Source organism: Puma concolor, chromosome C1 (genome assembly GCF_028749965.1).
Source record: "Puma concolor isolate L17-30 chromosome C1, mPumCon1.1.hap2, whole genome shotgun sequence".
Classification (NCBI taxonomy): domain Eukaryota; kingdom Metazoa; phylum Chordata; class Mammalia; order Carnivora; family Felidae; genus Puma; species Puma concolor.
Window position 1 is genome coordinate 220570567 of NC_141674.1, and position 12808 is coordinate 220583374.

Here is a 12808-nt window from a genome sequence, read left to right on the forward strand (position 1 = left end):
AAATGCACATTAAAACAATGTAAAAAAATAAATAAGGGACCGTGTGGGATGGGGGCTCTGCCCTGATGGTTCCGGGGGCACTGCTCTGAGTGCCTGCTGTCACAGATAGTTATTAGGAGAGATGTTTGAGCTTATGTACTTCACATCCTTCACTTTCCTGGTGAAATAACTGATGACTGACGAGGTCGGAAGCCACCCCATTGGGACACCTGGTTACAGGTAAAGGCCGCCCCAGGTGACGGCTACCCTCACTGCTAGTTCGGGATGCTTGCCACAGAACCTTCATGGGTCAACTTAAGTCTTGTAAATGACCCTGTTAGAAGCAGTTAGACATAAATGAGGCTACAAATGGGACCTGGGACTCAGTTTACCAACACAGTTTATCAATACCATGATTTCCTCCTCTGACAACTTTTAACTTTTGTTTTTGATCAAAAAGTTCTCATGTATTGAGAAATAAATCTAAATTACAAGGAGGTATAAAGAAGCAGAAGAAATGTCCCATTATTCCAACTCCCAGATAGTCTCTGAAACCTTGAAATCGCTGGACGTATTTATACACACACATGCTCCCACTCGCACACATAGATGTTCAACGTCGCTGAGATCCCATTGTTTACATAACATTGCAGTTTAATTTTTTTATTTAAAATTGTGGTATAAACAAATCATATTATTAGGAGCCCTTTGAAAGAGCAGTTTTAGTAAGAGCATAGTCTATTCAACATCCAGCAAACAGTTATCGAGCGTCTGGCAATGTTAAAGGTTTAGGGGGTCCAGGGGTAGGCAAATCAACCGGGCCCCTCTACTAATTGAACTCACTTTCTGGGGGGTGAATGGGGTGGGGGAAGAGATAGACAACAAAAGCACAGATAGGAATAAAAAAAAAATACTTTCACAGAGTGATGAGTACTTTGAAGGAAATAAGGTAAAATAACAGGCTGGAGAATTCAGATGTGATCTATTTTTGGTATCTCTGAGATGTCACACGTGAGCTGAGACCCAAATAATGGCAAGGATCCAGCTGTATGAAGATCTGGGGGATGAGTGTTATTCAGGTAGCGGGACCAGCAAGTGCAAAGGTCCTGAGGCAGAAATGATCTTAGCCAGTGTAGGAAGAAGGTCTTGTCTTCTTTTTCTCGAGGCTCAGCTGGAGAGGACAGGACAAAGTCTTCCATGCAGGCCCCTCGGGATTCACAAAATGGTGTCAGTCACCTCCCAGCTTAGATGGGGAGCACACAGCAAGGTGCTTGACTGGCCGCACAAGCTGATGCCTTCCTTTCTGAGCCTGCCAGGGAGTCCAGTCTCAGATCCAGGGCTGGTGAGGCTGTCTCCAGGCTCTGGGTCACTCCTCTTTCACCTGGGCTCACCTCCCCAGTCCTTCCTGCAGGCTGACCCACATCCTGGGCTCCTGGCCTCCCCTGGCCTTTGTCTCGGGGGAGGAGAGGCAGGGTCTGGAGGCCCTTTGCTTTGTGGAGCTCTCTCTCCTGGGATGAGTCACGGCCACTGACATCTTCACTCATTCAGAAACTGCTTGTTGCAAAGCATCCTGCTGGCTCTTTATTCCTTGAACACTTTCTGTGCCGTGATTTCCTATGCTTCTTTAATCACTTGCCGCTTTCATGAATGGCTCTTTTTTACGTTCTCTTTTTCTCTAATCCTTACATGACTCTGAGGTGCTGAGGGGTAATTCAGGCTGCAGGGCCCCCATGACGCCGGCCCCCGGAACTGGAGGCCGCCTGCTGGTCTCTGGGCCCCTCTGCCTCCCCACTGTCCTCAGGTGGATCCGTGTCTCTTTCTTGGCATCTGGGACCCTTCGCTGCGTCTTGCCGGCCCCGCTTGCCCAGGGCCCAGCGCTCCTGCCCCGGGTCTCCGTGTGGAGGCCTCAGGATGATGCAGCGGATGGCTGGAGCATGGTCCCACACTCTGTGGCCTGCTTCCCCCAGACAGGCCCTCAGTGGGATCGGGTGGCTCAGCTTCCTTGTCCCAGATCCTCTCAGAGACCCTCTCTCGTGGCCCTGTGGTCCCAAAGAGAGCAGCGAGGCCTGTACCCACGGGCCTGCATGGGGCCTCCTCGGCCTAGATGGCTCCCCTGCTCTCCACGGGCTGTGGGAGAAACTGGAAGCAGGCTTCCCCCTCGTGTGGCTCTGGCTGGGCTCCTCAGTGGACCCTCAGGGGCCCTCCGTGGCCACGCCCCCTGGCCCCACTGCTCTGTCCGACCACTCATAGACCAGCCATTGTTGGCCATGATGTCCCATGGCTCTGGGCCCAGATGATTCTGCCCAGCGTGAACTTCCAAGGAAAGGGTCTAGGCAGTGTCTTTGGGGAAGGGGGAGCACCTGGGGTCAGAGGCCAGGCAGTGACCTCCCTGAGTGCCCCCTCTACCCTTACTCAGGCCAACCCCAGCCGATGTTCAGAGTTCAGAGGTGGGCGTTCCTCACAGGAGCCTCTGGGCTCCCGGCTCGGCCACGGTGAGATCAGGGAAGACTCAGGACCTTCCAGCTCTCAGACAGTATGACATCCTCTGTATCTGGTGCAGCCCCGAAGGGCTCCATGTGGCCATCCTGTGAGAATGACATACCACCCTTCTCTCCCCAGCACCTGGAGGGCAGGAAGCTGGTGCGTCTTTGTCTGAAGGCTTAATCGCTTCAGAGCTTTGGGCCGGCTTTCGGGAACGAAGGGCACAGCCGTGAAGAAGGACACAATCTCACTATGGTCCACCCTGCCATTTAGAAGACTTTCAGTGCTGTCAGAGGGGGGTAGCAGGGAAGGGGAAGAGAGGGGCTAACCTTGTTCTCCATTTGAATAAGAAGTGTTTCAACATGGGCAAGGACGTTCAGAAATGGTGAGGTGGTTGGGGAATTCTTTTCTTCTTTTTCTTCTTTATGGAGTTTGATTTAACGCTCGTTCTAGGGAGGCAGGACATGTGTGTGATAAAGACAAATATGTGGACAAACACGAGGACAGTGAAGATCTGGAACCCCGGAAGGACCTGATTCACAGTGTCCACCATCACGCTGGACTGTTCCAAGGGACTGAACTGCTAGGCAGTCCTGCCCCTGCCTTGGGCTGAGTCTGGAATGGAGAACCCAGTGCTGAAGAAAGGGGGTGGATGAGAAGATACATATGTGGATGGTGGGGTTTCTAGAAAGTCAGGGCAATTTGACGAGGCAGGGGGCAGAGGATAGAAGTGCTCTGGCCAAGGGGGTAAGACCTGAAAGTTGGGGGGAGGGTTACTAACTGAGGGCCACCCAGGAGGGAACACCTCTGAGGGTGCAATTTGCTGCGTGCTTTTTCCCCACGGGGCACGGAATAGCTCTATATAACGAGGCTTGTCGAATTCCTTCCCTCCTAGGTTGCCATTCTCTTAGGTGGCCCCTGACTTCTCAGTGAAGTCTCAGACAGCCAGTCTGCCTGCCTGGTGGAGTGCAGAAAAAGGCGAGGTTGGCACTGTTGGAGGGACATGAGCCCCGATGGCTCACCTGGCCTCTGTGTGGGTGACCAAATGCTGTCCTGGGTGCCATTAGCAGCGGGGTGAGTGATGTGCGGATATCAGAGGATGGCAGGGATATTGCTTACTGGAAGGTACGTGGTTCTCCAAGAAGTCCCCAGCCCCTGTTGACCTTAAAAATAAGGCTGTTCTGGAATAGGGGAGAATTGCAATCAGGGACAAGCAACCTACAGCAAAACCATAGGCAAGTCCCTAGGACAAAGGAGAGAAATTCTCTCCAATAGAGGAAAGGGTGAGTTCAGAGGGCTGTTACAAACAGAGTCCATTGAAGTAAAGCGGGAGTTGGAAGTACAGTGGCTTCTCATTGGCTGAGCTGTGACTGTCTCTCATTGGCTGGGCTGTTGCTGGGCCAGGAGGAAATCTTTCCTCCTGCTGCCGGGATGGTAAAATAATATCCATGTGCAAGTTCCCTCTCTTCCTGTCGGATCTGCAATTGCTAACCAACGCTAGGAATGAGAGCTCAGCCTGCTGGCCTTCTGACTATGCTAAACACTCTTTTCTTTTATCAATTTTCACAGCACATAGCACTGATTCCATGAACGCCTGGACACTTTATGAGTTATTCTCACCAAATACATATGAATATCCAATTAGTACATGAAAAGAGGCTCAAAATCACAAATCACTAGAAAAATGCAAGTTATAAGCATAATAAGATACCATCAGAGCACCACTAGAATGACTGAAGTTAATTTTTTAAATGTTTACTTATTTTTGAGAGCGAGAGAGAGAGAGAGATCAATCTGGGGAGGGGCAGAGAGAGAGGGAGACACAGAATCCGAAGCAGGCTCCAGGCTCTGAGCTGTCAGCACAGAGCCCGACGCGGGGCTCAAACCCACGAACCGTGAGATCGTGACCTGAGCTGAAGTCGGATGGTTAACTGACTGAGCCACGCAGGTGCCCCAGGAATGACTCAAGTTAAAAAGAGTGACCTAGGGGGCGCCTGGGGGGTTCAGTCAGTTGAGCGTCCAACTTCGGCTCAGGTCACGATCTCACGGTTCGTGGGTTTGAGCCCCGCGTCGGGCTCTGTGCTGACAGCTCAGAGCCTGGAGCCTGCTTCGGATTCTGTGTCTCCCATCTCTCCGCCCCTCCCCCACTCGTGCTCTCTCAAAAATAAATAAATGTTAAAAAAAAAAAAAGAGTGACCTAAAAAAAGAAAAAAAGGACTGACCTGTCAGGTCTTGGCAGGGATATGGAGCAAGTGGAAATCACACACATGGCTGGTGGGAATGAAAAATGATGCCGTCAGTTTGAAAACTTGGTGGCATCTTGTAAAGTTAAACATATTCTTACCATACAACCCAGGAATTCCACTCCTAGGTATTTATTCAAGAGAAAGGAAAACTATGTTTGCCCTGACTTGTATGTAAATGTTCTCAGCAGCATTATTTTTTTAAAAAAGATTTTATAGCTTATTTACTTATTATGAAGAGAAGGGAGTGGGGACAGGAACAGACAGAGAGGGAGAGAAAGAGAGAGAATCCCAAGCAGGCTGCACGCTCAGCTCAGAGCCTGATGCAGGGCTTGATCCCATGACTGTGAGACCACAACCCAAGCTGAAATCAAGAGCCAGATGCTCAACCAACTGAGCCACCCAGGTGCCCCTAGCAGCATTACTTATAAATAATCAAAACCCAAAAGCAACCCAAATGTTGATAAACTGGTGAATGGATAAACAAAATGTACTATGGAATACTACTCAGCCACAAAAAGGAATGACGTATTAATGTATGTAGCAACACGGGTGGATTTCAAAATTGTAAAAGAAAGAATTAAGCACAACAGGCTATGTACCTTATGATTGCATTTATATGAAACTCTAGAAAAGGCATAATTATCACGACAGAAAGTGGATCAGTTGTTGCCTCCTGCTGGCAGAGAGAGGAGATAGACTGCATGTGAGCGAGAGGAAATATCTTGATTGTGGTGGTGGTAACATAATTGTATATAGTGACCAAAATGCATTGACCAGTAAGCATACTTAAAATAGGTAAAGCTTATTGCATATGAATAATAATCAAATATAAATTTTAAGTTAAAAAACTCCCACACCTAGAAACATCATGGGCAAATTTTTAAAAACCAATGATAAAAGAAAATCTTGAAGGCAGCCAGATACATAGAACAAAGGTCTACAGCAGACTTATCTTCAGAAACTAAACAAGAGGCCAATGGAGTAAAATGTATAAAGTACTGAAAGGAAAAGAAATTGTTAACCCAGCTTTGCATGCTCTGTGAAACAATCTTTCCAATGTGAAGGTGCAATAAACACTTTCAAATAAAGGAACCGTGGGAGCACTCTTTGCTGATATTTGCTAAAAGAAATAGTAAAGGAAGTTCTTTAGACAGGAGGAACATGATACCACATGGAAATTTGAATCTACCCAAAGAACGAAGAGCATCGAACATGGTAACAATAAATGTAAATAAAATTTTAAAAAGTACGATTAGAAGAAAGAAACAGATAAAGGGGGTCAAAGGTACAAATTTCCAGTTATAAAATAACTAAGTTATGGGGATATAATGGACGGCATGGTGACTTCAGTTAATATTGTGTTACATATTTGATTTGAAAGTTGCTCATTACAATAAACAGCTTTTGAAACTATGGTGGTGGATGTGAACTAGACTTACTGTGGTGATTATTTTGCGACGTACACAAATACCAAATCATTATGTCCTACACTTGAAACTGATGCCATATAAGTCAATTATATCTCAATAAAACAAAGGATTTAAAAATGGGGCTACAATCAGCATCTTTTAATAAAAAAGAACCAAAAACAGATCACAAAGCCTCCAAACTGCTGGAAGGACTTCTGCAGTGAACTTGTGCGCGGCGGCCCGCAGACGGGTGGGACACAATCACCGACACCTGCTAGAACACCAAGGGCGTGGCCTCGTCCAAGTTGCGAAGCGCGGGCAAGACTTCTGGGGCAGACTTCTCCCAGCAGGCGCTGGGGCGGGGCGCCGCGGCGCGTCCGTTGCTAAGGCCGCGCCGCCCTGGCGACGGGCGCCTGCGGCCCCGCGCACGCGCCGTAGCCGACTCCGGTGCACTGTGGGATGGGAGCCCGGGCGCTGCGTCCAGGCCGGAGCGGACGGCGGCGGCGGCGGGGCCGGCGGCGGCCCGGGAGCGCGGCTTAGGCTCGGCGGGTTGGCGGGGGCGGCGGGGGCGCGGGCTCGGGCGCCGCCGCCATGAACGCGGCAGTGGTGAAGCGGACGCAGGAGGCCCTGGGGAAGGTGATCCGGAGGCCGCCGCTGACGGAGAAGCTGCTGAACAAGCCCCCGTTCCGCTACCTGCACGACATCATCACGGAGGTGCGGGCGGGGCCGGGGGCCGAGGGTCGGGGCCCTGGTGCGGGTCGGGACGCAGGTGGGGGTCAGGACCCAGGTGAGGGCCGGAGTCAGGGTCCCAGGTGGGGGCTGGGGCCCTGGTGCGGGTCGGGACCCGGGTGGGCGCCGGCGCTAGGAGTCAGGCCCCAGGTGCAGCCGGAGTTGGGGTGCCAGGTGCGGGCCGGGGCCCAGGTGCGGACGAGCCAGGGTCGGGACCCGGGTCAGGGTCAGTGCCGGGAGTCAGGGTCCCAGGTGCGGGGCCCGGGGGTGTGGGGGGGTGGTCAGGGCCCAGGTGCGGACGGGCCGGTTCGGAGCCTGGGATCGGGGCCCAGGTAGGGGTCTAGGCCAGAATCAGGGTTGGCGTTAGAGGCGGCCTCGCCTAGCCCAGCACAGCCGCTGCCTGGGCCCGCTGGGCCCAATCCCGCGGTGCCTGTGCACCGAGTTCCTTGCCTTCACCCCTGCTCTGCCCTCTCATCCACCCCCACTGGGCCGCCTCCCTCCGCCCCCCAGGGAGCCTTATTTCTTTCCTGTGTATCTGTTAGAACTCATCTTCCATTTAGCTTGGCAGGGCCGTTTTTGTGCCCCCCCCCCCCCCCCCCGCCCTTTCAGTGCCTGGCTCGTGAAAAGTGACCAGACATTGTGGGATATTGAAGTTATTCTTTTCTATCCTCATGTTTCCCGAGCATTCTCCACACTACTCTGCACCGTGGTCCCCATGTTTTAGATGTTTGATAAAAACCTGGGGGTGAATTTGTTGAAGGTGGTTGTAGTGGGACCCCAAAGGGAAAACTCTAGAAGAGCAGGTTGATATTTGCCGCTGAAGGGCACAGCCTGGCCTCCATGGAGATTGTCTGTAACTTTTCCCCAGTGGATGGTGAATTACCGAACGGTGGAGACCGTGTGTGTCTGTTGCCATATCCTGGGTGAACTGAACTGAGTAAGGTACACAGAAGGTGCACAGCCAGCCTTCGTCGTTGAACCGGGCTGTCAAGGCTCCTGGTAACTCAGGCCGAGGCGCGTTCCGTGGTGCAGCTAAGAAGGGTATTGAACCCAGCAACTTGGGCGTGGCCTCTGGGAGTTAGGAATCAGGTTGAACTTGCAGGCTTCTGAGGGCTCCCCGAATTGGTGCTCGTCTTCACTTCTCTTTCCGACCGGTGGGCGCCTTCCTCTCCACAAACTGCTTTACTTATCCGCTCTCTCAGCTTAGTTTATAATGTGCACCTCTGTGTTAAACACCCTAACTGTGCTTGAGACTCTGGAATCCCAGCCACATCCCAGGGCTGTCTTGCCTAGCCTCTACCTCCTTCCACCTGTCCCGGCCAGTGTTTGGGAGGGGACAGGGCCGTGTGGAGAGCCTGGTGGGAGCTGGGCTGTGTGCTGTGTTATCCTGCGAAGTAGGCAGGTAGTGATGTCTAAGCCAGGAGGTGAGGCTGCCTGACCCCAGTGCGTGCCACCATGGCCCGACATGACACCTTTATCTTCTGTGTTAGTCCTGTCTGGCCACTGAAGTGGGGAGGCAGGGGGCATATGCCTCATCCTGTGGGTCTTGGTGTGGTGCTGGGCTCCTGGAAGGCCAGAGCACATTGAAGTGGAGGAGGAGGAGGGACATTCTAGCAGGAATTGACTCGATTGACCAGGCAGCCAGGCTGTGTGGAAGGAGTTACACGTTCTTCGCTGGGAACCGACGGTCTGCTTTTCTTTCATGGGTTTTCTTTCCTAATCTAATGCTGAAGTTAATTTCTCTGCCCTGTGTAAAGGCAAATTCATTAATTGGCACCTACTTGTTAAGGATATTAGGATGATTGACCTATTGGAAAGCATTTTCAGGTAGGGGGTGAAGAGTCTCCTCTGAAAATTCTTCACTGCCTCTGAGTATTGTGTTCAAATCACCGTTGGTATCTTAGCTACGGCTCAACTAACTCAGCCTCTTTCATAAATCAAAGCATTGATCTTGTGAGATTAATGTTTTGTGTCCCTTAAAATTATTATTCACAATTTTACTGCCTGCAAACTAGGAAAACGTCAAAAGAGACAAAATGAAAAGGTTCCAGGAATATTAAGGATTCTCTCTCTCTCTCTCTTTTTATGTTTATTTATTTTTGAGAGAGAGAGAGAGAGTGGGAGAGAAACAGAGTGTGAGTGGGGGAGGGGCAGAGAGAGGAGACACAGAATCAGAAGCAGGCTCCAGGCTCTGAGCTGTCAGCACAGAGCCCGACGCGGGGCTCGAACCCACGAACTGTGAGATCATGACCTGAGCCGAAGTCGGTCACTTAACCGACTGAACCACCCAGGCATCCCTGTACTGAACTCTTTTGCTCCCTTGAACGGGACCCTCTTGGCCCCGGGAACTTGCAGGGACCGTTTAGCCTGACACGTGTTTCCTAAACACCCCCGCCCCCCACTCTGGTTTCCTGGTAGCGGTGGCCTCAGTTTAGATCTGATTTCCTCTGGGAAGCTTTCCCTGACACACTTGCCCCTCCTGCATTTGGGTTGGGGACCGATCTAGTGCTCCCTAGTGCCCTGCAAGTCTTTGTAACATTCACCTGTCCCCACTTCCAGACTGGGTCCTGCCTGGTAAAAGGCCGTGCATGCGGTAGATACTCCAAAGCTTGTTGAGCAAGTGAAGGAATTAAATCCTGGATGTGGACAGGCTCTGACGGCTCCTGACCGTGGGGCTCCGGGGGTGAGGCTGATGAAGGGGCTGTCCCGTGAGGTGCTGACCGTGGCCTCGATCTTTTGAAGGTGATCAGGGTGACTGGTTTCATGAAGGGCCTCTACACGGATGCCGAGATGAAGTCCGACAACGTTAAGGTAGGCTGGGGGCGTCACACCCTCACCTTAACGAATGGGTGTTTTGTCAGCGGCGTGCCGGGTGTGTGTCGGCTCGAGGGGTCGGTTACTCTGTGGGCTGCGGTTCGCCCTTCCCGTTCCGTTTCCTTTTTTCCGCCAACTGCGCATCGTGCTGATTTTATCCGTTAACAAATGGAGTCAGTGTTTCGAGGTTTCTTCCGGCCTCTCCGCTAGAATTAAAAGCGTCAGCGAGTCGTTTTGTTTTGTGACAGAGGGTTCGTATTTCCAGATTTGACATCTACCAACAGTAAGCGTGCCTGTTGAACATACCGAAGAAGGTGCAGAGTTCTTTGGAAGTACTTTTTTGTTTGTGTTTTGAATGGAAATCTTTCAGGATAAAGATGCAAAAATTAGCTTCCTTCAGAAGGCCATAGACGTGGTGGTGATGGTTTCAGGAGAGCCGCTGTCGGCGAAACCAGTGCGGATCGTGGCCGGGCACGAGCCTGAGAGAACTAACGAGCTGCTGCAGAGAATTGGAAAGTGCTGCCTCAGCAAGGTAATGCTGGCGAACTGCAAAGTGCTGTCTCAGCAAGGTAGTGCAGGGGTGCAGAGCTGGCAGGACCAGAAAGCAAGATGGGGACGGCAGGGTCGGAAGCGTGGGGAGAGGGTCCGGTGGCGTCTGTCAAAGGCTATGCTTCGCAGCCTCCGAGTCGCAGGAGAAGCGATTTAAAACTGTACCGTGAAACAAGTGAGGGGATGCCACGCACACCTTCTCCAGGCTTCACTGTGAACCAGGGGACCTCACAGGCGCTTGCTCTCGGGGCGGGTGGCTGGAGGCTGCGTGCCCGTGCACCCAGCCCTGCCTGCCTTCTCCTTTTGGGCCTCCTTCCAGCGCAGGGGCGGGGGCGGGGGCAGGGGGTGGGCAGGGCAGAGGACCTGCTTTTCTTCTTCTCTGGGGCTCGTGGGATGTTCCTGTCCTCTGCCTACCTTTCCAGCCTCTGTTTTCTGCTTCTCTCCATCCCTTCCTTCCCTCCCCCTGCCCCGCACTGTCCCTCTGCTCCTCCTCTCCTCCTGGCTGTTGGCTGCAGAGCTGTGCTGCCTTCAGAGACACCTTGTGTCACTTGTACAGGGGCCGCTTGGTTACTTCCTGGGATCCTCACTGTGGGTTTGAAGCTGGGGTCTCTGCTTAGACCCAGCCCGGGTCATTCTTGCCAAGGACGTTAAGGACATCTCAGCTTGGTGATGGAAGCAGGTGTCTCTAAGGCCTGGGGAGAGGGCATAGCTGCTGATATAGCCCTTCGTGGACCCTATGGATCGTGGGCGGGGGCTAACCTTCCATGTCGCCAAAGTGGGAAAGGGTGGCCTTCAGCCCACACAGCGGTGGTGGGGGTGGGGAGCAGGGCCCCGAGGAGGCCTCCAGAGAGTCTCGCCCTGGTCTGCATCCAACTCTCAGGCTTGGAAACGAGGAGCTCATTCCGCCAGTGCCCCGGCTCTGTCCCCAGTCCCCACCCCTGCATCCTTCATGTTCCTTCTCTTTCAAAACACATTTGACTCCTGCCTTCCCTGCTGAATCCATTGCCAGCTTCCTGTTGCGTCTGGGCACAGCCTCTCCATGGCCTGGCTCACAAGGCTTCTGGAGATCTGGTCTACTTCCTGTCCCCCGGCTCCCTCTCAGCTCTCACACCTGTGCCTGAACCCTGAGGTCCCCTGCATGGTCATGCTTCCTGTTTCTTTGTCTGGCAGCAGGTGTGGGATCGGCTGTCCCAGAGCCCTGGCCTCTCCTCCCTCCCAGGCGTGTAATTGTCGCATTTGGTCTCTCCCCCAGTACGCACAAGCGTCCTTGACCTGTGGTCTAGCGCCTGGCGTGTGACAGTCGCTCAGGGCATCCTTGTGGAATGAACAGGCGGGATTCCTGAGCGGAGGTGTTCGAAGCCTCTGCGTGGTGGCAGGGACGCTGCAGGAGGGTTTTTGTGTTTCATAGAGCTCGAGTTAGATCATTCCGTGAGGCCCTTTCCATGCGGGGCCCGGTTGATCCTGGGCGGAGTTCAGGCACTTGTGGAACTGTGTGGGTCGCCTTTGTTGTCCGTGCTAACGCGCCGGAGACGACAGTTACCAGGAGAGGCCGTGCTTTGTGCTAACAGCATCTGCTTCCAGTATTTTCTCCCAGGACCTTCCTGGGGAGACGCAGAACGCGTTTAACGAGCTGTCCCTGAATGCCGACGCTCGCATTTGTCACTTGTGCTGATGTCACTGTCACCTTGCCTTTCGTTTCCTCCCGCTCTGATGACCAGCTCTCCAGTGACGATGCGGTGAAACGAGTGTTGGCTGGAGAGAGGGGGGACGCGAAGGCAAGGCCCTCCCTGACGTCCAAGTCTCAGGAATTGGACAGCAGGAATGCGCGAGAGGAAGGGCCCGGAGTTCGTGAAGATAAAGAGGTGAATTGCAAGTTGCGCATATCCGGAAGGGAGATAATGAGTCTTTTTGTAGCCCAGGTAAAGGTGTTTATAAGTGATGCTGTTATTTTGACCTTTTCTTCAGGATAAAAGATATTCTGAGATAAATGAGGAAAGTGCGAGGAGAGACCAGAAACAGAGGGAAGAAGTGAAAGAAGAAAGCAAAGCACAAGACAAGGACAAGGACAAGACGATGGAGAACGACCGTGAGAGACACAAGGAGCCGGAGAGGGACAAGTACCGAGAAGGAGAGAGAGAGCGAGCCAGGAACCGGGCCAAGCAGGACAGGGACAGAGGCACCCGAGAGCGGGACAAGGACATGGAGCGCGAGAGAGAGCGACGGAGTGAGGCCGGGAAGGAGAAGGAGAGACGGAAGGAGCGAGAGCGAGAGCGGGAGCGAGACAAGGGCCGGGACAGGGACCGCGACAGGCGGAGGGGCAAGGACGGGGACCTCTCCAGGAACCCCGACAGGGAGAAGAGCAGAGAGCACGACAAACCGGAGAGGAAGGTAAAGTCCTGGTTGCGGCCCTCTGCCTTTAACCTGCAGTGATTTCTGTCGTCGTCGTGGCATGATTAGGAAACCGCTTCTCTCCAGCACCACCTACGGCAGGCTCGGGTTCCCAGGGGAACCCCACACCGACCCCAGGCGTTGCCAGGTGTTTCACGAGGTGCTCCCCTCACCTCTGCACTGTGGGCGTGCACGTGGGCGTTTGGGAAGACG

The 12808-nt window shown here is 52.9% G+C and overlaps 1 protein-coding gene across 7 annotated transcripts in view; it reads left to right on the forward strand.

Annotated features, from left to right (window-relative positions):
• Nucleotides 1–6561: 6561 nt before the first annotated feature.
• IFT54 (intraflagellar transport 54) overlaps nucleotides 6562–12808 on the forward strand; it is a 61070-nt gene continuing 54823 nt past the window's right edge. For all 7 annotated transcript variants that reach the window (XM_086720096.1, XM_086720097.1, XM_086720098.1 and 4 more), the window contains exons 1-5: nucleotides 6562–6829; nucleotides 9587–9655; nucleotides 10029–10190; nucleotides 11926–12069; nucleotides 12173–12595. In XM_086720096.1, the coding sequence (XP_086576222.1) occupies nucleotides 6707–6829; nucleotides 9587–9655; nucleotides 10029–10190; nucleotides 11926–12069; nucleotides 12173–12595 (921 nt within the window). In that variant the 5' untranslated portion in view covers nucleotides 6562–6706. The remainder of the gene's footprint in view (nucleotides 6830–9586; nucleotides 9656–10028; nucleotides 10191–11925; nucleotides 12070–12172; nucleotides 12596–12808) is intronic.